The sequence below is a fragment of the Haemaphysalis longicornis genome, unplaced genomic scaffold, assembly GCF_048455015.1.
Source record: "Haemaphysalis longicornis isolate Haplotype H1 unplaced genomic scaffold, Haemaphysalis longicornis Haplotype H1 scaffold_11, whole genome shotgun sequence".
NCBI classification, from domain to species: domain Eukaryota; kingdom Metazoa; phylum Arthropoda; class Arachnida; order Ixodida; family Ixodidae; genus Haemaphysalis; species Haemaphysalis longicornis.
The window spans coordinates 117,023,880-117,050,787 of record NW_027526214.1 but is presented as its reverse complement, the minus strand read 5'-3'; the positions used below and the strand labels follow the sequence as shown (position 1 = coordinate 117,050,787).

At 48.6% G+C, this 26,908-nt stretch overlaps 1 protein-coding gene across 1 annotated transcript in view; it reads right to left on the bottom strand.

The window, feature by feature from the left end:
• LOC144160769 (activity-regulated cytoskeleton-associated protein-like) overlaps window positions 1-25,686 on the bottom strand; it is a 66,534-nt gene extending 40,848 nt beyond the window's left edge. The window contains exon 1 of the mRNA XM_077691943.1: window positions 25,543-25,686. Within this exon, the coding sequence (XP_077548069.1) occupies window positions 25,543-25,686 (144 nt within the window). The remainder of the gene's footprint in view (window positions 1-25,542) is intronic.
• Between the last annotated feature and the right edge of the window lie 1,222 nt (window positions 25,687-26,908).

Sequence of the window (26,908 nt, the reverse complement as noted above, 5' to 3'; positions counted from 1 at the left end):
TTTCTTGACTGCTGCCTCGCCACCTTAGGATTCTTTTAGTTGTTAGGGGAGCACAAGTTCGCTGGAATAAACGTGTTTTCTATGAGGACAACTGCTCCGTCTTTGACTTCATGACATCTGGTGCAGGTGCGGGATACGCACTTTTAATGCTGCCTACAATCTCTGGATGCCGCCAAGCCCGTCCAACAAGAGCAAGCCGCTGCCTGCAAGGCTTACAACCCGAGCTCGGTCTACTACCCGAGAAAGTAGAGAAGGAAGACGTGACCACCAGCGCCGCGTTCAACCAAGCCAATCCTTCCGTCGTTCTGCAGCACCCTCAGTAGCATCCCACCATTCCGAGGATCTCCTGATGAAACCCGGAAGAGTGGCTTGAGAAGCTGGAGCGCGTTCGAAGTTTCATCTGGTGGGGTGATGAGAAAACCCTGAGGCAAGTGTTTTTCTACCTCGGACACTCGTCTCAAATCTGGTTTGAGAATCACGAGAGCTCGCTAACATCACGGAGCATGTTCAAAGCGGAATTTCTGAAAACATTCACAACTGTCATACGGAACGAACGAGCTCAGCTGTTGTTGTAGAGGCGAATCCAACACCCTAAGGAAGTTGTTGTGGTGTTTGTTAAGGAGATGAAGATGCTGTTTCGACGAACTGACCCCGAAATGGCAGACGAGAAGAAGGAGCGCTTTCTGATGCGGGGAATTAAACAAGAGCTCTTCGCTAGACTCATTCGCAACCCGCCGAAAACCGTCGCTGATTTCGTGACCGAAGGCTTCGATGATGGAGAGGACCCTGGACATGCCTTCAAGCCCCGCACGGGGCACCTTGAGTATTCCTGGTGACGGTGAGCAGCGACAACACGGAACCCGAGTTGCCATACATAAGCTGTGTCCAACCATGGCGACGTGTTTAAAAGTGAAGGGTAGAAGCCGCAAACGGTGGCCGTCTGAGCCTTGGTCAAGCTCCGGCCGATGGGCTCCCTGCGTGTCTACCAGGCAGGGAGCTCCGGGACCTCTCTAACTACCAGGGTAACGACAAAGGAGGAAGTACCCCCGTCCCCTGCTTTTATACTATGCTTTATGGTATTGTCTAAACCCCCCCCCCCCCAATCGTCATCGGCCCCCTAAAAGGGGCCGCACCGAACTATCGTTTCCCTCATTGCCATCTTTAACATTTCCTGAACCAGATCATTACTCTCAATTTCTTGTCATGGAGACCCCAGTGCATCCCATTCCATGGAATATCAGTCAGTCTTCTTGATTGCAAAATATCTTGAAAATATTAACACAGCTTCTAGCTCAGACAACACTGGCTGATCTAGACATCAGGGTCACACCCCATCGGAGCCTCACCAGCTCACGGGGTGTGATATCCGAGACAGATCTCCTGAACAAAACGGCAGCGCACGTCCTTGCCGGCTTGAAGGATCAGGGCGGCACTGTCGTGAGACACATCACTATCCGGAGAGACGACAAGGCGAAATGCGCGGCGCACGATCATCCGAGTGACAACTGTCCATCCGACACCCTCTCTTGTGTGAACTGCGGCGGGCTGCACGTAGCGTACTCCCGCAAGTGGGAAAAATTCTAACTGGACAAAAAGATAATCAACATCAAGGTAACTGAGAACATCACCTTCCCGGAGGCGCGAAAGAACGTCGGCTCTTCCCCCTGGGGAAGTACGCCGACGCAACTCGCCGGGGGGAGGGGTGGCGTCTGGTGTCCACAGGAACCCAGTTCAGCGAGGCTGGCCTGGTCCCGCTTCCGCCCCCCGCTTGGTTGCCTCACGCAGCCCAATCCGACACCACGCCGCATGCTAAGGCGGCAGCTGTTGTGGTGCAAACCACTTCTGTCTGGACAGGTGCCGCTCCAGCCTCTGCCTCCCCGTACTCCAGTGCATTGAAGGGTGCCGAGGGGAAGCACACCACGGGCCCCGCACCGGATCCAACCGTCACCGCAGCGCCCGTGCCACATCTGGCGCCCCCGACGCCCTCGGCGGTGGCGGCTCTAACGAAGGGCCCCCGAAAGGGGGCCATGTCTGGGGGCGCCCGGTTCGATGGGCACCCCCAGGACATCGGAGGACGATATGGACGTCGCGCCATTCTTGCCTGCAACGCACTGCAAGGAGCGGCCTCCGACGGCCAAGCCAACAGAAAGGGCCAAAAAGCCAAATCCTAGAGTAACAGCCCCGAAAGACACATGAACACACGCATACACTTGGACTTCAGTAGCTTCTAAATCTCCATAATGGGAAGAGAAAATATTACTCAATGGAACTGTAGAGGCCTCATTTAAAATCTTGATGATGTCTACGAGATATTGCACTCGAACCAGCAAAGTGTGATGTGCCTTCAGGAGACACATTTAAATTCCAATCACACAAATTTCTTAATAGGTACATGGTATTCATAAAGGACAGGGTTGGCTGCACACACTCTTCAGGAGGTGTGGCCATTGTCGTCCGGAAATCATTAGCATGCCACCCTCTCTCCTTAAACACTCTCCTTGAGATAGAGAGAGATAGAGAGATATAGTAGCAATCGGGACAATAATATTTAATAGGTTGATAACGGTATGCTCCCTTTACATTCCTCCAGATCATGCACTTTCGAGCTCTGACTTCGAGGCGCTGGTCGGCCAGCTGCCCGAACCGTACATCCTAACAGGCGACCTTAATGCACAAAACACTCTTTGGGGCTGCTGCAGAATGGATGTCAGATGTCGCCTCATAGAGAAATTTGTTACATACTCTGGAGCACGCCTTTTCAACGAAACACAACCCACATACCATAACTTAGGACACAAAACATACTCACATCTCGACTTCGCTATTGGTTCTGCAATTCTCTTTCCATGTCATGCGTGGGGTGTGGGAACTGACCAATGTGGTAGTGCCCACTTCCCCACTTCATTAACGCATATAGGTGAAGGCCCTAGCACTCTATCTTCCCATGACAGGTTTAACGAATCAAAAGAAAACTGGAGCACATTTACAGAAACACCTAAAATACACCACACAACCATAAAACACCTACACGTGGAGGAAGCAGCCCAACTAATCACGACGCACATCCTCCACGCCGCCGAAAAGTCCATTCTCCAGGCCTCCAGTCCAGTGCGTCTCGCCCCGCAAGGAGGCTCTGGTGGAAGGAGGACTGTAGGTGGGCGCACGAGCCCCAGAACAAGGCCTGGGGTGTCCTTTGCCGATACCCCATGTCAGATAACGTCATTTCTTTTAAACAGGCAAAGGCTTTTCGGAAGCGAATGCGTCGTGAAGCGAAAAGGGACAGTTGGCGCACCTTTCTCACTTCCATCAATTTATACGCTGATACACACAAAGTCTGGACACGATGATGAAAACTAAAAGAACAACAGACACAAAGCCTGCCCCTGGTAAGTACAACAAAAGACACACTGGAAGACCACGCTAATACACTCGCACAAGACTTCCAACATGTGTCAAGTTCAGCGCACTACACCAACACTTTCATAAAACACAAAACATCCTGTAAGAAAAATTCCTTGCATGATAGTGATAAGTCGACCTCATCTTATAGCACCCCCTTCTCACTTCATGAGCTGAAGATCGCACTCAGTACTTGTAAACCTTCAGCTCCAGGTGCAGACAACATTACATACACTATGATACAACACACACACAGACACACTTGAAACCCTCCTTCCCATCTACAACAAAATGTTTCTTTCGGGGCGCCTTCCAAGGTGTTGGAGGGAGGCCATCGTTGTCGCCTTTCTGAAAGAAGGGAAGGACCCTTGCTCTACCGCAAGTTATCGTCCCATCACCCTCACAAGCTGCCTGTGTAAGCTACTCGAGAAGATTATCAATAGGAGATGCACGTACTTCTTAGAGTACAATGGTCTTCTTGACAGCAGCCAGGCTGGCTTCAAGGCTTGGACATCCACCAACGATCGACTGGTTGCGTTGGAATCGTATGTAAAGATGCCTTTATCCATAATGAGTTTTGCATAACAGCCTTCTTTATATGAGAAACGCCTGTGAGACGGCCTGGCGGTATGGCATCTTGAGTGACCTCAAGTCGTTTGGTGGCTCCGGTAACATGCTGAACACCCTTGCTAGCTACATGTCGTAAAGAACCTTTTGAGTGAGGGTTGGCAGTGCACGTTCCAATGTATATGTGCAGGAAATTGGCATTCCTCAATGCGGTGTCTGGAGGTGCACACTATTAATTGTTAATATGAACTCGCTCCGGAAGGCATTGCCACCAACCATTTCCTGTTCTGTATATGTAAATGACGACCAAACATTTCTTAAGTCTTGTAACTTCTCAATTTGGAAACGCCAAGTCCGCTTTTGGGTGAACAAACTTGCTAGCGGGGCGGACATAAACGGTTTTAAACTGAACCCTGTAAAATGTACTTGTGTTCTCCCGGAAGCGCGGGATTCATGCGGGCCCTGATATCTCTAATAATGGTGTAGTAATCCCTGTCAGAGGAGAGCAGAAGTTTTTGGGCTAAATATTCGATAGTAGAGTCACAATTATTACTCATTTAAAACACCTCAAACACAAATACCTAAAAACAATGAACATTCTTATTGTCCTGTCACACCAATCCTGTGGTGCTGAAAAGCAGCTCCTCTTGCGCCTTTTTACTGCAGTGGTAGGAGCTCACTTGGATTATGGCAGTGTTGTTTATCGGTCCGCGACGAAGATGGCACTAAAAATGTTTGACCCGGTGCTTTATTTGGGGCTTCGCCTTGCCTGTGTTGCGTTTCGCACTGGCCCCGTTGAAGCCTCTATGCAGAGTGTCAAAAATGGTCCCTGTATTATCAGAGGACATACCTTAACTGGTTTTATTCCCTTAAAATCATGTCTATGACAAATCATCCTTTTAATTCAACCATTCATGATGCATCCTCAGAGCAGCTCTTTGCAAATCGTCCATCTATTTCCGTGCCGTCCCCTCTCAGAGTGAGAGCAGAAGTTTCTGAGCCGGCTGTGTCATTTACACACATCCACAGGACACCCATCACTGATTTTATTGCACCGTGGCAACTCCGGGCAGTTTGTTGTGACTTGTCGTTTCTGAAATTCGACAAAAACAAAGCACCAAGGGTAGCCATTATTGAGCATTTCCTCTTCTTGAAAAAGAACTATCAATGCGCAGAGTATAACTGCGACGCATCATAGACAGCTACGGCTGTGTCTTGTGCTGCGCATGGGCCGAATCTCAAGGTGTGTAAAATAATGAACTCCCACAACAGCATTTTTACGACTGAAGTAGACGGCATTTTACTTGTTTTACATCACATCGTTCAACATTAAATTTCAAAGTCCAAAGTGTTTACAGATTCTTTTTCTGTTGTACGTGCCCTTTTGCCGAGAAAACGCTCAAATATTACGACATTAATCTTGTCTTTAAGGCCCCGTGTCGGCATACGCTTCAAGTCTTGAAATAACAACATGTTGGGTTCCTGGCCACGGTGGAATAGCCGGGAACGAAACCGCAGGTCAAATGGCCACTGCTGCTACACACTTGAAAACAGTGGACATAGCAACAGTGGCGTACACAGACATGAAGCCACACCTTAGACACCAACTTCACAACACATGGCAAACACACTGGAGTCAACAGATCGATAACAAGTTACACATAATAAAACCGCACTTTGGACCATACACTACTGACCCACACAACAGACACATTGACGTTACCTTAGCTAGGTTGCGGGTGGGCCTTACACATGTAACACACTCACACCTGCTCACAGGCTCTGCAAGACCCATGTGTAGCAGGTGTGGGGAGCGCCTATCTGTAGTCCACATCTTAATCACATGCAAGGCACTCGACACAACAAGACACAGACAATTCAAGGAACTATACAGACAAAACATTACACTACAACCTTCCTTGTTTTTGGGTAACAGTGGCATAGTTTATGTCCACCGTGTTTCGAAATATTTGTCTGATGTTAACTTTTTAAAACTCATATCCTATCATGCGTAATCAACACTGGCCTTATACACCAGCCATCTCCATTGGTTTTAGTTGACTTTACTGTTATTCTGGCTTACACATTTTAGTAACCACTGTTTTTTGTTGTATACATTGTGTGACGCTCTTTGTTCCAGCAGGCCTTGCGCAAAAAAAATGCAACCATCATCATCATCATCATGCGTTCGAGGCAATACGATCGACCACTCAACGCGTTTTTGGCGAACCCCCGTCAACACCCCCTGTTTCCGAACTGAAGACATGAGGGAAAAAATCTGCGCCGTCGTTAGCGAAGAACTGAGGAAGCTTTTCCCAACCACGCCGCAACCGCAAGTCGCCTCCCGGACTGACATGATTCGATTAATCCAACTCGCACTGAGGACTTCTACGCCGTCGGAAACACCCCGCGAACCACAAGCGATCACCTACTCCGCGGCTGTTCATCGACCCCGACCTGCTCGTATCCATCGTCATGAAGCCCCGCCGTACCGCCGTCCACTGTCACCCGCACAAAACCAGACGCCGAGGAAGACGGACGTATGGCGAACCCACGATAATAGTCCGCTGTGCTAACACTGCGGATAGGCCGACCACATGGTCCATCACTTTCCCTACAAGAGGCTAGGTTTGCGAGGGTTCTAAGTGGACGCGCCACGCCCCCGACCAGGCAAGCTCTCTACTGAGATCAAAAATACCTGTCCAACACCAACCGAGGTTAAGCCCGCTTCAAACGTTCACCGTCGCCCTCCCCGTACCAGTCGCCGAACCACCGTAGCATTGCTGACTTCTCACGTGGAAGGCCCCAGCCCACGCGGAGGAAAATAAAAGCAGCAACTTCTTGAGGTAACGTTGCACGACCGCGGAAAAATGAAAACACTCCAACGACGCAGCGAATCAGTGAAGACCTTGCCCTCAGCCCGACGACCCGGTCAAACCCTGACGTGACTCGTGAACACGACGGCACCAAAACAGCGCGAGGCGTACCCGACATGACCGCACCTGCTGCTGCGAATACGACGAAGGCGATGGCGCATAAAGGCCTACCGTCAGCACGTACAAACAGATACGACGCCACGACGCACCCGGAACTCGAGGAAGGTGGCGAGTGACGTTCAGCTGTCCATCGATGGTTTTGATGTAGTCGCCCTCATAGACACGACAGCATACTACTCAGTTATGAGCGGATCATTCGCGTCTTAGCTGAAGGAAGAACCAGATGGGGCAGCTCGCGCATACGCACAGCAGGAGGCCACCTCGTGACGCCAAGTGGAACGTGCACCTCGTGCGTACGTACCCAGCGGCCTTCGACATTTCGCCGAACTGCTGCCGCGACGTAATTCCCGGAACGCACTTTTTGATGGACAATGGTGCAATTTAATTGGCCTACAGGCCAAGTTTATTATATTTTGTACCGTTCACGGCATGACGCCGGAACCGCACCCCGAACACCATGCTGCTGTAACGATCGCCGACGATCATGTCACCCTCCAACCCCGCGCAAGCTTGATGATCAGCGTCTACTAAAAAAATACGGTTCCTGACGTCGTAGCTGTCGTAGTGAGGGACCAAAAGGTGCTTCTCCGCCTGGGTGTCTCTGTCCAAAAAGCATTGCGCACTTTAGGCAACGCCAATTTCAAGTTTTGGTCACTAATTGCACCGACGAGTACCAGCATTTAAACAAGGGCGCTGCAATTGCGTTCCTCGAAGAAACGCAAGAAGCACGTGCCGTGATCGCGGATGCCGAATTTGAACGCAAACCCGAAGTACTGCCGCGAATAATGCATGGGTTGGTTTATTTATGGTTTGTTTTTACTGCCCGGCTGCGCCCGGCTCTGTTTTATGTGTCGCAAGCGAAGCGCCTCATCCATTCTTTATTTTTATGCCGCACGGGCTATCTCATTCAGATCAGCAGACTGTTTCCTCCTAACGTCACTACCCCCGAATATTCTTCTTTGATCTACAATGTTCTGGATGATAATCGATGGTGCCGGAAACACTCGCTCCCAAAGATACAAGCCTGCAGAGCAGACGCTGCGGGATTCGACTTACGACGCTATCCTACGCAATGCCACTTTCTTGACTCCTGTCTCGCCGCCTCTGTATTTTTTACTTGTTAGGGGAGCACAAGTTCGCCCCGATAAACTTGTTTTTTAAGACAACAGCGTCTTCTTTGACTTCGGGACATTATTAACGCTACAAAAACAGGCATAAAGAATAATTGAATATATTTCTATAACTTCCGCACCAAAGATGTCTTCCCTTGTTTCCGTATTGTCAGTTTACTCAGTATTTAGGATTTCACATTGCAAACGCCGTGCGTAGGGCTCTTAAAAGCCGCAACTAATTTTTAATAACATACCTAACCTAACAAATACTGCTGTTGTGTACTGAACTCTTTTTCCGTCCTCAGCGTGCACTGCGAGACCCCATATTATTACAGTCTCCAGTAATGAAGGTATAACAATAAAAACTGTTTGCCACTGAGAATGCTTAAAATCTAAAAAAAGACGTTTCGCCTCCAGTACGGGTGTCTTGTCCCCAATCCCGCTGGTTTAGCTAACGTAAAACCTCGCTCTATTGCTACATAAATACGACACCATTCCCCCTGATATATACCACCTTCCTTGAAGGAAGGTACGAACACTATTTATTTGCGAAAAAAACTTTGTGTGCTACTTTTTTATGCTAAATTAGCTATTGTATATTGTGACCATCAATCACAATTTCAGGTTTTTTTTTTGCATACAGCCTTCTCTAAAATAAATTTGATGCATTAGTTAGAAAAGGTACTGCATATATATTTAGCCCATATTGTAGCACTGTATATTGATTACCATTTCCGCTTTGGCCGAAGGTGGTCATAAGTCAAATTGTTTTTTCTGTATTCTGTTTTTATCTAGCTTTTGCAGCTTTTCCCCCCGGCTTTTATACAAGATGTGTTATCTAACATCATCCCATACGTTTATGATGTTTGCTGTTGCCAGAAACCGGAGGATACGCCTCGTCCAGCAACATATACCAGCAGTTTCTTTAATTGTGCCTTTGTTTAGTAGCAGAAAGGAGAAATTAAGAGTTTCCTTTGACTTATATTTCCAATATGTGTGTTCCCGAATTTCTTCTTTCCTGCTAAGTTCACCTTATGTACATACAATAGTATAGGAGCGGCGTTCGTTGTCACTATTTCAGAAGACAAAAAGTAGCGTCATTACTATTAAAGTAAAGCTGTACACTGGGCTAGTTGGTATTGCATAGTGATCAAATGTAGCGCAGCAGAAATACCATGGACGCTCACCAGTGTGTAGTCTTTCCGTCCAGTGTGTTTCTGCTGCGCTACATTTGATCATTACAAACAAAATTTTGTGGTTCTTTTTATTATTTTTATTTCCAAATATCTCGCATTTCTAACTGCTTTGCAGCTCCGGCACCTGCGGTGTTTGCACTCAACACGTACGTCAGTTGTCCCAATTCTTCTAACTTTGTTTCTTCTCTGTGCAGACCTTAATCAGGGCGCGTATGCACGCACTTTTTCGAAAGAATGGTGCGAAACATGGTTGCTTGAAACCAATTTAAGTTGCCCGTGATGAAAGCCTTCTGCTTGCGGAGTAAAGCTCAAATTTTTTGGTACAATTACCTGCTAGTGCAGATGCGTTCTTTGCATTCAAATGCGTACGTGACCTTTGCAATGCCTGTGACTTGGTTTAATAAATGTGTAGACTTTATAATGAGGCACCGTGTGTTTTGATGGCTGAACAACCAAGTTAGAGCGTGCGTTCTACTTACTATCTTTGAAGCATGCCTCCCATGAGTGTATGATTTCTCGCAAGGAGCCAACATTTCATTTCATTTCATTTCATTTCATTTCATTTTTATTTCCTTAAGGACCCCACTGGGGGGTATTACATAAGGGGTGGATACACAGGAAAAGAAAACATTTGAACACATTAATTTTAGCTGCACAAGTGATTTGTAACATTTGCAATGAAGGATGATGGGCAGGTGGTTGAAACAAAGGAGCAGGGAAGGTCGTTCTAATCCTTGATGGCGCGGGGAAAAAAACAAGCGGAAAAAGTGACAGTTTTGTTGCGATAACGGGACACTCGAAGTGGATGGCTTGTGCGGTGTGAAATGTATGTCGGGGGGAGGATGTAAGGAGCTGCATTGAGGGAAGAATGAAAAAAAATTATTAAAGAGGGAAAGGGTGGCGATACGACGGCGCAGTGCACAGTCGACCTGTTCGGACGTCCTTTTCTGGTGCTCCGACAACAGCGTGTTTCTACAGTGAAGGACAGCGAAACGGCAGAGAAAGCGGAGGACAGCCGAAGCTGAGTATTTACCTGCACGGTTTTTTTCTCGTTGTGTCGGGGTTTCAGCCGAGATGAGGCGTAGAAAGCTGGTACAGTGTGGTAGCGGTCCCCGGCACGTAGACTCAGAGGAGTTTCAGCGGGATGGCGGCGAGGCAGACGAAGGGGCAAGTACGTGTCGGTTATGCGTAGTGGTGTCGCGGCTAGAACGCGTAGAAGCGGATAACTCGGGGTTAGCTACGCGGGTTGCAGAACTGGAGGCAGCGCTAAGTAACGAACGCGATGTACGGAGGGCCGTTGAGGGAAAGTTAGAAGCAGCTGAGAGGAAGCTAGAAATGAGCGTGATTTCGCCAACAAATGACGACCACCTCGGCCCATGCAGCGCAGCGGAGGCATGCGCCGAGGTGACACCGGGGATGGAAGCAACAATAGGCAACAGCTGCTCCCACGTGCTGCAAAATAGGACAGCAAAACCAGTCGATAACTCGGGTACCAGTAAAGAGCGGCACGTGGCAGATGGTAGCGTGGGGATCATTGCGGAGCAGCGCTGCCATAGTGGAAAGGGTAATGTGGGATAAGCGTGTGAAAGTGGGGTGTTTCCCAGGTCAAACGATGCAGACGGTGATGACTGCAGTGAAGGGGCAGCTGGCCTTGTCTAGTAAAGGTAGAAACCTTGTGGTGATTGCCGCGGGGCTTAACGATGTTCTAAAGGGAGAGGAGGGAAAACTTGGCCAGGAGATAGCGAAGGGGGTAAAGGACCTGCGGGTGACGGCCCCAAAGGTGCGCATTGCAGTCTGCACCGTGCCGGAGGTGATGAAGCAGGGCGTGCACACCGAACGGGTAGTGCTCGCTGCTAACAGCGAGATCGTTAGGTGCGGCAGGGAACTTGGGCTTGAAGTGATAGACGTGAACAGGGTAGTGGGCAGCATCGGACATCGGCAAGATTTTCAGTGGGACGGGATTCACTTCAGCCCCAGGCTAGGAAACAAGGTGGGGTGGCGCTTAGGTGGGAGAGCGGTAGCTTTTTAAGGGGCCCCGCGCAGCCAAGGAAGGCGAACTAGGAGACGAAGGGGAAGCAAGAGACACTTGCACACTCAACGCTGAGAGCTAAACGGAGAACCTACGGACGTAACTGAGAGCGTTGACAGAAGCCATTTCAGTGGAAACAATGGAGCAAACAATTCTGAAAAAGACAAAAACAGACCTTGTAAGCGGAAAGAAAAAAAACAAATGCAATAAATATTTAATCAGCTACATAAATATGCAGGGAGGCAGAAAGCCAGATAAGCAGGTGGAAATTCAAAAGCAACTTGAACGGGAAAGAATAGACGTGTACGCTTAAGCCCGGACTCACCTCCGGGACCTAGAAGCCCCACCTATCATAGAAATTTATGTCTGCGAAGGTTGCAACAGGACCACAGGAATGAAGAAAGGGGGAGGTGTTGGCATGCTCATTAAACAAGGGACCGACTGGCATAGAGTGCATGAAAGTTGTAAAGAGCATCTATGGGTTAGAGGCACCATAGAGGGGAAAAATACATGATTAGGAGTGGTGTATCTGTGGACCGGAAGTAGTGCTAGGGAGGAAAATGAGGAAATGGTAAACTGTTTGAAAAGAGATATAAACGATTTCAAAGATTCGGGCGAAATATTCATAGTTGGAGATATGAATGCCCACATAGAAGGTTTGGATGGATACACAGACCACAACGGTTCTCTAGTGATAGATCTATGCCAGGAAAACCGGCTTGTAATAGTAAACACGGAAAGCAAGTGTGACGGACAAATAACGCGGGAAAGCGGTAACAGACAGTCGAGCATAGACTACAGTTTAGTATCCGAGACAGTATACGGAAGGCTGCGGGAAATGAGGATAGATGAAAATGGAACAGACAGCTTAGGAAGCCACCACAAGCGGTTTAGCTTGCACTTTGGAGGAGCAACCCGGAAAAATGCAGAAATAGGTACAATAGGAGGAAATAATTTGAGTAATGAGCAGTTAAAGATCATCGCTGATAAATTGGAAGATGAAATCAATAAATACCCAGGCAAACACTGTGATTACGACGAAATGATTGCGTTCATAAAGGGTAAGATGAATGAAGCAAAGGAACGAAACCGATGGAAAGGGAGCAGAAAGCCGAGAAGCTGGTGGAATAAGGAAATAAAAGAGGCTATTGACCAGCGAAGGAAGGCGTCGAGAGAACACAGAGAAGCAAAAAAAACTGGTATGGAACCGGAGGTAGTGAAGCAAAAGTGGGATGTCTGCCGTGGGAAAAAACTAGAAGTGCAGAAAATGGTGCAAGCAAAGATCAAGCAGAAAAGCGAACAATGGATGGCAGAAATACGGAAGAAGGACAAAAGCGCATCCAAGAAGTTTTGGAACCATGTAAAATCACTAAGCTAAAAAAACAATAACCATCAAAAATTCCTGATTGATGAGGAGGGGGAACTTTTAGACGGAGAGCACGCGTTGGCGCATATTCTTCGAGTGATTAGTGAGAAGTTTAGGACAATAGTGTTAGGGAAACCTGCTCCGGTAACATCAGCGCCACAAAAGACTGCGGAAAGGGAAATAAGTTTGAGCAACCTTAATTGGGAAAAAGTAGAGCGAAAGGTTTCCCCCCAGACAACAGTGGGCCTAGACGGAATACCAATGCAACTGATAAACCTACTTGGACCTAAAAGTAAGAATCATTTATGAGGGCAATAGATAAGGTGATAGAATCCAAACAAATACGAGAGGACTGGTTAGAAAGTAGGATGACTTTAATATGTAAAGGCAGAGGAGACAAAGCCAGTATTGATTCATACAGAGCACTCTCAGTAACGTCAGTGGTGTATAGATTCGTAATGCAGGCGATAAAATCAGAAATTCAAGCATAGATGGAAGAAAATGAAATACTTCGGGAACTGCAGAATGGATTTAGACAAGACAGCGACTGGATGACAATCTGTTCGTGATAACGCAATGCATTGAAATTGCGAAAGCACAGAATAGACCACTATGGATTACGTTCTTGGACATTAAAGGGGCATATGACAACGTAAACAGAGAACGGCTGTGGAGAATGCTGAAACTCCAGGGATTAGATGACGAGTTAGTACAGTTCCTTATAGCAATCTATAAAGACAATAGAGTGCACCTTACTTGGGAAGGACAGAAATGCGCCCAGCAGGTCAACATCCATCGAGGAATGAAACAGGGATGCCCTTTGAGCCGCTGATGTCGTACGAGTACTGCGAATTAATGAATCGAACGGCGCGATTTTCGACAGATTCCAGGTCGTTAATGAGGTATGCTTGGGGCGGGTTCCATACGGGGGAGGCATATTCGAGTTTTGATCTGATGAGGGACTGATATGCCAGCAATTTCACATGTTTTGGTGCATGACGTAGGTGACGCATCAAGAAGCCCAGAGTTTTATTTGCCGATGAAATGACGTTAGTAATATGCGCATTCCAAGTAAGATCGCAATGCAATGTGACACCAATATACTTGAAGGATGGTTGTGACTGTACAGGGAAATTGGCGATATGTTAGGAAAAAATGAAAGGATTTTTACGGTGGGAAAACGTAATAAGTTTGCATTTGTTAGGGTTAAGAGACAAAAGCCAATTATCGCACCATTCTTGAATGTGGTTAAGATCGTTCTGGAGAAGAGTTTGGTCGTGAGTGTTAGTTACTGTCCGATAGATAACACAGTCATCTCGAAACATGCGGATTTTGCAGGATACGCTGAGGGGTAGGTCGTTAATATATATTAGAAACAGGAGGCGGCCAAGAACTGAACCTTGAGGTACACCTGATGTTACTTTGAGATACGTGGAAGATTTATAATTGACATGCACGAACTGAGAACGGTTAGTTAGAAATGCTTCGATCCCTTATAGAGACCCTTATATATTGTCCTTTATAGTAACCCGCGGGCCCGAGTTATTGGCATGGAAACCTACGCTACGGCATTCGTTGTACCGATACTTCAATCATGGTGCAGACTGGGGCATTGTCGCCGCTTTCCAAGAATTCTTAGCGTGGCATCAGTGCTAACAAAAACTCCGGCCGTGTGCTTTGTTGACCGTCTCCTGTGTTCCCCTAATCTTAAAACTAGCATGGTTTCCTACGTTGCAGAACACCGTTGTAATAAAGTTGCGCGTAAGACTGTTGTGGTAAGATCTGATGAGGGAAACGCTGTCTTAGCTTTCGTAGGAAATTTTTGTACGCCATGTTTCCGGGCTATTGTAGTGAAGTCGAACTAATCATTAAAATTTTAGCTGTAAAACATTATAAAAAGGACACAAGTGAGCTTGCTAACTTTTGCAGTGCAAAACAAACAAGTTGTATGTTCGCAGAAAACAGACGTTTTCCAAAACTTACTTTGAGAAGGCTCTGAAATTATAGCGTTTATATTTTATATACAAAACTAATATCGCACAAAAAGATTTAACCTCCACTTAACTTTCATCGTTATGCTCATTGACATAGGCAGAACAATGTATATTGCCTAGAAATGCTATACATTCAAAATACAATGACAACAAAGAAGCTGAAATATGCTTGAGGTGCTAAAACTATAATAACGTGTACAGCAATAACTACTTCAAGTTCACACCGAAAGTGTTTCTGCCATAAAAAAGGCCGCGAATGTTTGGTACTTCCGTAAAATTTTTAAATATCTATCAAACGAATAGTAACTATAAAACAAGAATTCTTTTTAACGTTATTTGGTTTGAATTGTATTTCCGAGATACAACATAGTTTTTACGTCTTGATGTAGTCGAAACATTTATTTGTTTTGACTTATGTTGCCGAGGGACAGTATAATTTTTACAACAAATATTTCTTGTCGAAAACGCTCAACAACTCTAGTTCTTTCCTATGCACTCGCTTTTCCTTCATTTGTTTCAGGTTGGCAGGACTTGCATAGTTGGGGGGCGCACTGATTATCCTACGGAACACTCCTCGTGTTTGTAAAACAGAACCACGCAGTGGGCTAAGCCTTAGAAAGGGCACCAAAGTTTTAAAAGATTCTATAGGACAACTTTTTGAATTTTTATACGTTCCAACAAATTCGTTGTCAAAACTGTTTCTTCAAAGCGCTGCAAAGGAGCTAAATCACGCTGTATATATAAGGCATCGGTGGTTGCAAACGCTTAACACAGAGGTATCTGCCTTCTTCAGTGCTGGGCAACCCAAATCACCAAAAAATTATCAAACGCGTATGACCCATGGCGTTAAAAAACAAGGTGTATATAAAATTGAGTGTGGTTATAGCAACATTTTGTACCCTCAACGATATATATATTGTTATGGTAACGTGAAGGAAGACGTGTAGCCAAGTGGTGCAAGGGGTATCCGCACAGTGTATTTACACTCGCAAGAGCACCCCACAGGCCAGGCGCAAGATCCTCTTCTACTTCGACATCCAGCTCGTTTTCCGAGTCCGCGTGCGCTACCGTCATCTTGTTTCGGCTAGTACCTGGCTCATGTCCCAGTGTGGTACATAGCCTATGCACGTACCGTAGCATAACCCCCGCGGCTAAAAGCGCCTTCTCGGTGCTAATTATAGAGACGCTGGTCGCGTACCGTGGTACAGTTTGAGGCGGGCTACCTGAACAACGTCCGTTGTTGAACGGTGGGAAGTTGGCGATGGCATGGCCGGTGTTATTTCGTACGTGACATCGGTGACTTGTTGGATGACACGGTAAGGACCAGAATAGGGAAAGAGAAGTTTTTCAGAAAGTCCCACGCGGCGCGACGGCGACCACACCAGAACAAGTGATCCTTGTGGGAAGTAAAGTTTTCGGCGTCGGGAGTCATAGCGCGCCTTTTGGGAGACTTGTGATGAGAGAAGGTTAGAGCGGGCAACTTGGCGAGCGTGGTGGGCACGAGCGATGGCGACTTGGGCATACTCAGTCGAGGGCTGAGAAGCCCATAAAAGGGTGTCAAGCGGCAACGATGGCTCGCGGCCGTAGAGCAAGTAGAATGGAGACGAGCCTGCAGGGTCGTGACGGGATGAATTGTAAGCAAACGTGACGTAAGGCAACGCCACGTTCCAGGTGCGATGGTCGGTGGAGACGTACATCGACAACATGTCTGTAAGCGTCCTGTTGAGCCTCTCCGTGAGGACTTTGGTTTGCGGATGGTAAGCAGTGGTGACCTAATGTTGTCTTTCGCACGCACGAAGAAGGTCCTCAACAACTCGGGACAATAAATAGCGGCCTCGATTAGTAAGCAGCTGGCGAGGTTCCTCATGATGAAGAATTACATCGCGTAGAAGAAAATCGGCAACGTCGGACGCGCCGCTGGTGGGGAGAACACGGGTAATGGCGTAGCGTGTCAAGTAATCGGTGGCGACTGCTACCCACTTGTTGCCCGAGGTAGACACCGGAAACAGACCGAGGAGATCAACACCAACACCATAAAAGGGCTCAGTGGGACGTCTAACGGTTGTAGGAGACCAGGTGGTGACGCGGTGGGCTTCTTGCGGCGTTGGCATAAGTCACACGTGGCCACATAACGTTGGACAGAACGGTAAAGGCCGGGCCAAAAAAATCGACGACGCACACGGTCATACGTTCGGGAAACACCCAGGTGACCAGCCGTAGGTAGGTCGTGAAATTGTTTGAGGATGTCTAAACGAAGGTGGTTAGGGACAACAAGCAGGGGCTCAGGGGCATCTGGACGGAGATTCTGGCGGTAAAGGATGCCATCCTGGAGTCGAAACAGATGAGTGGTAGCTGCAGGGGATGATGATGATGATGGTTTGATTTTATTGGCGCGAGGCCGACATGGGCAAAGAGCGCCAAAGAGAAAGTTATTTGATGAGGAGAGAACAAGAAATAAAATCAGTTAAAAGCTATGAGCACGGCTGGTATAAAGGGCCAGGGTGAAGAACAAGAGTGGTTAAAAAATAAATAAGGTGGCTGGTGTATAGGACCAGGGGTAAAACTATGAGTGGTATGAGATGAGTTGTAAAATGTGAACTTCTGATAGGAACCTAAAGGTGCGCTGAACAGAAAACATGGCATCGTCTCCTAAGAAGTATGACGGGTGTGGTGGAATATGTCGTGTGTGTAGTTGTGGGAAGTGTTTGCGTCGTGTAATGTCGAGTGCCTTACATTGTATGAAGATGTGGATCACGGTTAGGGCCTCTCCGCACCTGTTAGACAGAGGTCTTGAAGATCCTGTGAGCAGGTGGGTGTGTGTTATATGAGTGTGGCCCATCCGTAACCTAGCAAGGGCAACTTCAGTGTGTCTGTTGTGTGTGTCAGTCGTGTATGGTCCCAAGAGTGGCTTTTTTATGTGTAGTTTGTTGTGTGTCTGTTGATTCCAGAGTGCTTGCCATGTTTCGCGAAGGTGTTGTCTGATGTGTGGCTTGAGGTCGGTGTAGGGTACTGTTGCTATGTCCGGTGTATTTGTACGTGCAGCAGCAGCGGCCATCTGATCAGTGGTCTCATTTCCCGCAATCCCAGAGTAGCCAGGAACCCAACACATGATCACCTCGAGATTTAATGCATACGCTGACATAATGGTTTTATACACTACATTAAGAATAAGGTTTTTAGAAGACTTGTTGGATGAAAATGCATGTACAACACTCAGTGAATCTGGGAAAATGATAGACTTGGGTATTTCATGTTGCACTATGTGATTTAAAACAAGCAAAACTCTATGGGCTTCTGCCGTAAAAATGCTGGTCTTCGAGTTCAGGGTCTTAGAGACTCTAAAATCGGGTCCGTGTGCCGCACACGACACAATAAGGGCAGTTTTTGATGCGTCACTGTAAAAGTCTGCACATTCATACTTAGACTGCTGGGACAAGAAGTGCTGCAAAATAGCATTTTGTGGTACCCTGGTTTTATCAATTTTCACGAAGGACACACACACACGAAGGACAATTTTCACAACACACAGGTTGAAGCTGCCAGGGTTGTAAGACGTCAGTAAAAGAAGATGTGTAAATGTGTAAAAAGGAGATGTCGAAATTTGAAGCTTCCTCTCTCACTCTAAGTGAGAACGGCAAAGGAACAGACGGCCAATTTACAGAGTGCCGATGTGGATGTATCATTAAAAACAGGTTTAAAAGGATGGTTATTCAAAGATGAAATTTTAAAAGCGTAGAGAAAGTCCACATACGTTCATCGGTACTCAAGGCACCACTTATTACATTCAACATACAGACTCTGGGCCGGGCTACTGCGGAAAGCACCCGACGCAAGGCGCAGACACAAGTGGAGTACTGGATCAATACTTTTTACGGTAGTTTTCGATGCCGACCCATACACGACACTGCCGTAGTCTAATCGAGACCCGACTAACGCGGTAAAGACCCGGAGAAGCAGTTCTTTGTCTGCACCATAGGATTGGTGGGAGGACCTTGATAATGTTTAGTGTTTTTGAGGCATTTATGTTTAAGTGCTTTGATGTGTGGGATGAACGTGAGCTTTTCGTCAAATATTACACCTAAAAACTTGTGTTCCCGTTTAACAGGAATAGGTGCACGGTTAGGCGTAATCTCAGGGTCCGCGTTAATCTCGCGCTTGCGGGAAAACACAACAGAAGTACTTTTGACCGGGTTTAGTTTAAACCCGTTAAGGTCCGCCCAGCCAGCAAGTTTCCTACACCGACCTGTACTTGACGTTCGCATATTGACAGGTTACAGGATTTTAAAATATTTGCACATCGTCTACATAGATGGAACAGGAAATGGTCGGCGGCTAATGCCTTTTGGAGGGAGTTAATCTTAACTATAAACAACGTGGAGCATAGAACTCCACCTTGCGGCACACCATTTTCCTGAAAATATATATTGGAAAGTGCACTGCCAACCCTCACTCGAAAGGTTCGTTCGGCCAAATAACTAAAAGAGTGTTCATGATGTTTCCGGAGAGACCAAATGAATTAAGGTCCCCGAGGATGCCGTAGCGCCAGGCTGTATCATAAGCTTTTTCAATATCAAAAAATACAGTAAGGCAGAACTCGTTATGGACAAATGCTTCTTTTATGTAGGATGCCAGTGCATCAAGCTGATCATTGGTAGATCGCCCCACCTGGAAGCCTGCCTGGCAGCCCTCGAGAAGACCGTTGTACTCCAGAAAGTACACGAGCCTACGGTTTATCATCTTCTCGAGGAGCTTACACAGGCAGCTTGTCAGGGCGATGGGACGATAACTTGCGAGAGAGGAAGGGTCGTTCCCCTCCTTCAGAAAGGCCACAACTATGGCCTCCTTCCAAGACCTTGGAAGCTGCCCCAAAAGCCAAATTCTGTTGTAGAGGTGTAGGAGTGTCTCAAGAGTGTCTGCGTGTAGGTGTTGTATCAAGGTGTATGTAATGCTGTCTGCCCCTGGAGCTGAGGGCGTGTGCTGAGCTGGACACGTGTTGGAAGTGTTCTGCGAGCGTGTTAGCCTGGTCATCCAATGTGTCCCCTGATGTACTAACCAGGGGCAGGGTGTGTGTCTGTTGTCCTTTTAGTTTTCGTACTCGTGTCCAGACTTTGTGTGTATCAGTGTATGAATTGATGGAAGTGAGGAAGGTGCGCCAACTCTCCCTTTTTGCCTCACGACGCACTCGCTTCCCAAAAGCCTTTGCCCGTTTAAAAAAAATGAGGTTATCTGACGTGGGGTACCGGCGAAGGACACCCCACGCCTTGTTCTGGGCCTCTCGCGCCCGCCTGTAGTCCTCGTTCCACCAGGGCCTCCTTGGGCTGCGGGATTCACTGGAGGCCTGGGGAATGGACATTTTGGCAGCTTCGAGGATGTGCGCCGTGACGAGTTGGGCGGCTTCCTCCACGTGTAGTTCTTTTATGGATGTGTGGTGTAGTTGAGATGTTTGTGTGAATGTGATCCAGTTTGCTTTTGATTCATTAATCTTTTTATGGGAAGATGGACTGCTCGGGCCTATACCTATATACGTTAATGAAGTGGGAAAATGGTCACTACCATTTGGGTCTGTGCCCGCACCCCAACCAAGACATGGAAAGAGAACTGCGGAACCAACAGCCAAGTCAAGATGCGAGTATGTATTGTGTCCTAAGTTATGGTATGTAGGCTGTTTTTTGTTGAAAAGGCATGCTCCGGAGTATGTAAGAAACGTTTCTATCAGGCGACCTCGGGCATCCGTTCTGGAGAAGCCCCAAAGAGAGTTGTGCGCATTAAGGTCGCCTGTTATTATGTATGGTTCGAGCAGCTGGTCAACCAGTGCGTCGAAATCAGAGCTCGGAAGTGCAAAATCAGGAGAGATGTAAATGGAGCATACCGTTATTAACCTATTAAATATTATCGTACGGATTCCTACAGCCTCAATGACAGTGTTCAGAGTGACAGGGTGGCAGGCTAAGGATTTCCGGGCGACAATTGCCACACCTCCTGAAGAGTGTGTGCAGCCAACCCTGTCCTTTCTGAATACCATGTACCTATTTAAGAAATTTGTTTGTTTAGAATTGAGGTGCGTTTCCTGGAGACACATGATACTTGGCTGACTGGCATGCAGAATCTCATACACATCGTCAAGATTTTTAAGGAGGGCTCGGCAGTTCCATTGGATGTTGTTTTCTGTTCCAATTATTTAAATTTAAGAATAACTGGAGTGTGTGTGTGTGTGTGTTTGTTCATGTGTCGTCTTTCGGGGCTGTTATTCTAGGATTTTTAGGCTTTTCTGTCGGCTTGGACATCGGAGGCCGCTCCTTGCGCTGCGTTGCAGGCAGGAACGGCGTGACATCCATCTCCTCGTCGGATGCCAGAAGGTGAGATAGGTGAGTTTCGAATGATGGGGAAAACACGATGACGTCATCCAAGTAACACAAGCACGTCGACCATATAATCCGCGAAGTGGAGAATCCGTCATTCTTTCGAAGGTCGCTGGCGCATTGCACAACCCAAATGACATGACTTGAATTGGTAAAGAACATAGGGTGTGACAAAGGCGGTCTTTTCCCGGTCCACCTCGTCGACAGAGATCTGCCAATAGCCCGAGCGGAGGTCAATTGAGGAAAGTAACTTAGCCCCATGAAGGCAGTCGAGGGCAGCGTCTATTCTTGGCCGTGGGTACACGTCCTTCTTGGTTATTTTATTGAGGTGGCGGTAATCGACGCAGAAGCGCCACGTGCCGTCTTTCTTTTTTACCACAACCACTGGGGACGCCCACCGACTGCAAGAAGGCTCGATGGTGTATTTATCGAGCATTTTTTTTACTTCTTTTTGGTATACAACGCGTTCCGCATGGGACACTCGATAAGGTCACCTGTCAATTGGCCTGGCATCGCCTGTGTCAATCCAGTGCTTCACTGCATGTGTTTGACCCAAATGCGGTTCTGGAAGTAAAAAATGTCAGAATACGATAGAAGAAGCTGGCGTAGTTCTTGGGCTTGTGGTCCTGAAAGTTCCGAGCTGATCATTGCACCAAATTTCTCCGCTCGAGGTCAGGAGAGGAAGCCAGTAGAGAAGTGTCGACGGGTAGCGCAGAAATGTCAAGGTCGTGCAGTGGAGAAACTGAGGCGAGGGAAATTCCTCGGGGAAGTACTTGGGCATGCAATCCAAAATTATGAATTGGAAGGATGGTGTGGCTGTTTGTGATGGTTACAACAGAATTCGGCAGGATCACATTGTGCGTTAGGAGAACGTTGGTGGCAGGGGTCACGAGGTACGCACCGTCGGAGAGAGGGTGGCAAGAGGACAAGAGAACATCCCTGACGGCTTCAGGGCGCAGACGAATGAACTCAGCTGAGCATAACGACGGTGAAAGGAGGCGTCGGGAGCATCGGGCGAAAGCGGTACCTCAAAGCGTAGTAAACCCGTCGCGCAATCTATTATTGCACAATGTACCGAGAAAAAGTCAATGCCCAGACTCAAATTATGCGTGCACGTTTCTAAAACAGAGAACAAGAGTGTCGTTGTGTAGTCTTCAATGGTTACACGGGCCGTGCACATTCCGGTAACGAGCGGTGTCCCTCCATCAGCGACACCAACATGCGACATGGTTAGCGTCAAAACTTTACGGAGGCGACGAAGGGGAGCACTCATTATCGAGATATGTGCGCCAGTGTCTATAAGAGCGGTGATCGGAACGCCGTCTACTTCAACGTCGATTAAATTGTCTCTAGTCGGCAGCGTCAAAAGAGGATTTTCGGGCTCGGGTCGGAACGCCGCGTCACCTCTGGGCGCTGCATCCATCAGTTTTTTGCTGAGAAGCGTCGAAGGGGCGCTAACGGTGAAAGGTGTCGGCGCTGCTGCGAACGTGAATGGTGGCGCGGCGCCGGGGGCGAGCATCCAAATCGGGAGGCAGAGCTACCTACAATAGCGACGGATTCTGGCGACGTGCGAGGGGAAAAACGGCGAGGCACGTCAGTCGAATAATGGTCTGCCGAGAAGTTGTTCCGGGAAACTCGAAGCCAATGGTTCTGACAGTACCGAGCGACATGGCCAACACGGCGACAGGTGAAACAGATGGACTTATCATCGGCGGTTCTCCAGTCAGCGGGATTTCGGTAGCGTGGAGGGCCGGACACATAGCGAGGTCCAGGTGGAGCATAACTGTGGCGGGCGGCAGGAGGACTCAGCGACAATGCTTTCTGGATACCCATGTTGCTAATCTCGTCTCGAACGACAGCTTGAATCAGCAAAATGGCTGGAACAGGGCTGTCGACCGAATGGGGCAGAGTAACGGCAGGAGCAGTGGCCTCCAGTTCACGGCGCACTATTCTTTGGATGGTGTGTTCGAGTGAGTCAGGCTGAGAAGTCGCGGAAGAAAACGGCTGGGGGGATGGTGGCTCGCGGGAAGAAGTCGCAGCGGTGTTGGGGAACCGTTGGAACTGCTGCGTTATGCGACGGCTCTTCGCTTGCTCGAACAGTCGACATTTGTTTAGGACGGCATCGACTGTAGTGCAGCCACACACATGAGCAAGTGAAAAGCGTCGTCAGCTATTCCCTTAAGCAAATGCGCCACCTTGTCCTGCTCAGTCATCTTCTCGTCGACCTTAAGGCAGAGAGCCAGGACGTCGTGAATGTAAGAAATTTACCGTTCGGTCGATGTCTGGGCACGGGATGCAAGTTCCGCTTTTGCGCTTAGCTGACGTTGGATGGGATTGCCGAATATTCTCAAGAATTCGAATTTACAGAAGTCCACACTGGTTAACTTGGCTTCATTGGTTTTATGCCAGGTTTGTGCCGCACCACTCAAGCAGAAAAGAAGATTGGCAAGCATGAACGTAGGGTCCCAACGGTTGTGGGCGCTGACCCGCTCGTAGCGCTTTATCCAAACATGGACGTCAACATCGTCCGTGCCAGTAAAGAAACCGGGCTCTCGTGGCTGCGAAAAGACGACCAGTGGAGGCGACGACTAGCTCGGCGGAGCCATGCTGGCAGGAGGAATATGACGACCGCTTAGGAGATGCGTGATGAAGGCTGACGACGAGAGGGACGGGATGTCTGGCAACCTCCACCAAGATGTTACGGTGACGTGAAGGAGGACGTGTAGCCAAGCGGTACAAGAGGTATCCGCGCAGTGTATTTACACTCGCGAGAGCACCCCGCAGGCCAGACACAAGATCCTCTACTACTTCGACATCTAGCTCGTTTTCGGAGTCCGCGTGCGCTATTGTCCTCTTGTTTCTGCTTGTACCTGGCACATGTCCCAATGTGGTACATAGGCTATGCACGTACTGTAGCAATAAATATATATATATATATATATATATATATATATATATTGTAAAGCGGAATAACAGTCACAATGGTAGTTGATCGTGGGGGTTTATTTAAGGCGTAGCGTAACGCAACGGGCCGAGCGTAGGTCCAGCCGGTATCAGCTCGTGAGCGTGAACGTCCGAGTCGGGCCTTCGTCGTCTTCATGATAATCCTCAGGGCATACCCGATTGGGCAAATGGCGCTTCGGCATCTAATATTGTTGTGCATCGTTAACTCTTCTCGTTACAATTGCCCCCGGTGCAAAAGGAGCCATCCTGGCTACTCAAGGGCCCGACAAAACTAGAGGGTCGTAGTATGGCTTTAACCGATCCAGGTGAACAATTTCACGCCCTGGGCGGCGATTATCTGTAGTTTGTGCAACTGGTTCCACAAGGTAATTGACGGGCGAAGTCCGCTCAATGACTCTGTACGGGCCATGGTACTTGGTGGTCAGTTTTGGGAAGAGACCGGGTGTTGAGCAGGGCACCGAAAGCAACACAAGGGAGCCGGGATCAAAACTGCAATCAAAACTGCTGATCGGTCGATGGAAACGAACAGGCCAGTCGACGGCATTCCTCGGCGCGACGAGCAACGTCTGAAATCGGCGTAAATTCTGTTGCGTCGGGCTTGTAGGGGAGTATCGTGTCGATTGTGCCGGACGGCTCTCGCCCATACAATAAGAAAAACGGCGAGAATCCCGTGGTCGTCTGCGTTGCCGTATTGTAAGCAAATGTTACAAACGGGAGTGCGAGGTCCCACTTCGATTGGTTGGCAGACACGTACATGGAGAGCATGTCACCAAGGGTGCGATTGAAGCGTTCCGTGATCCCGTTCGTTTGTGGATGGTATGATGTGGTAGTCCGATGAACGACGTGGCAATCAGAGAGCAGGGCTTCAATAACGTCAGACAACAAAGCCCGTCCTCGGTCGCTTAGAAGCTCCTGAGGTGCCCCGTGTCGAAGGACAAAGCGGCGCAGCAGGAAAGACGCTACGTCGCGATCCGTGGCGGCAGGAAGAGCATCTGTTTCGGCGTACCGAGTAAGGTGATCCACGGCGACAATGATCCATCGGTTTCCGGCTGCAGTAGACGGAAGTGGGCCTTACAGGTCTATGCCCACACGTTCGAATGGCTTTGCTGGGCAATGTAGTGGCTGCAAAGGACCGGCAAGGCGGGGCGGCGGCGATTTTCGGCGTTGACATTCAGGGCAAATGTGTACGACGTCGGCTATCGTTTGGGGATCCTTGGACAGCAGCATCTGGAACGCGTCATCGTCCACTCCTTTAAGGACGTGCCTGACCTTGTCCGTTTCCGTCATCGACGGGTCGACCCGCTTGCACAAGTCCACCACTTCCTCGATGTAGCTGGTGAATGTTTCCCCAGCTTGTTGGCCGCGTACACGCAACTGCTGCTCGGCATGGAGCTTGCGTACAGCTGGGCGGCCGAATGCTGCCACAAAGCGGGTGCGGAAGGCCGACCAGGTAGAAATGTCTGATTCATTGTTCGCGTACCACCGCCGGGCGAGCTTATCAAGGGCGTAAAACACGTTATGCAGCTTAGTCGGATCATTCCATTTGTTGTAGGCACTCACACGCTCATAGGACGACAGCCAGTCTTCGACATCAGTGTCGTCCTCACCAGTGAATATGGTTGGGTCCCGCTGTCGCATCGCGCAAGAGCAGATCACGGGTGCGCCCGACGGCGCAGGGTGCTGGCTGGTCTCTCGGTGGTTCATCTCGGGCAGTGTCCGGTTGCGAAGCTCCAGTGTGGAACCGAGACCCTTGACCTCCATCACTTGTAAAGGGGAATAGCAGTCACAATGGTAGTTGATCATGGGGGTTCATTGAAGGCGTAGCGTAAGGCAACGGGCCGAGCGTAGGCCCAGCCGGTATCAGCTCGTGAGCGTGAACGTCCGAGTCGGGCCTTCGTCGTCTTCATGATAATCCTCAGGGCATACCCGATTGGGCAAATGGCGCTTCGGCATCTAATATTGTTGTGCATCGTTAACTCTTGTCGTTACAATATATATATATATATATATATATATATATATATATATATTGTAGTGCGAAAGACGAGCAAGTGGCGCGCCGCCACCTTGCGAGCACTACCGAGCAACTGATAAGCTACGCGGTCACAACAACCGTCAGCAATGTCATTGTGATTGGCGTACGCCACTCAAGGAGATTGACCACTTGAATGGTGCAGATGCCGACGAGGCAGCACGGTGAGCCACCGCAGCGGCATCGCCATCGGCGTGAAGCTCGTGAATTGCTCGAGATATACTGCCAGCTGGAACACTTATCCGCTTGCCACTTCTGAGTGCCCCTCCTACTCTCCGCTTTCAAGGCAATAAACCCGCATTACATTTTGGTGGAGTGTGCGGATTCCATCCTCGCCCTGCTCGGTAGCTTCACCCCGTGTACCCGCCAGCCTGGAGCTTCGGAGTCGCACCCTGCTTTCTACCGTTGGGTCCACCATGACTAGTGACGCCCGAAACACGACATCGCCTTCGCAACCGGCTGTCATCTGCTCCGGGGTGATCCGTGAGCGTGAGCCGGCGATGTTCACTGGCGCAGATGACCAGGACGTCGAAGATTGGCTTTCGGCCTAAGAGAGGGTAAGCGCACACAATAAGTGGGACGATGGCATGAAGCTAAATAACGTTGGTTTCTCTTTGAGGGGACTTGCCGAAAAATGGTATCTCAACCACCCAGAGGATCGCCAAGCGTGGACCGCATTCAAAACGAACTTTTCGGCAGTATTTGACCGGCCTGCGGTTCGCAAGCTTCGTGCGGAGCAGTATTTGAGAGAGCGAGCTGAAAAGGCCGGCGAGAACTTTACCAGCTACATCGACGATGTGGTCGACCTTTGCAGGCGCGTGGATCCTTCCATGCCTGAGCAAGACACCATCAAACACATACTCAAGGGACTAGATGAGGACGCGTTCTAGATGC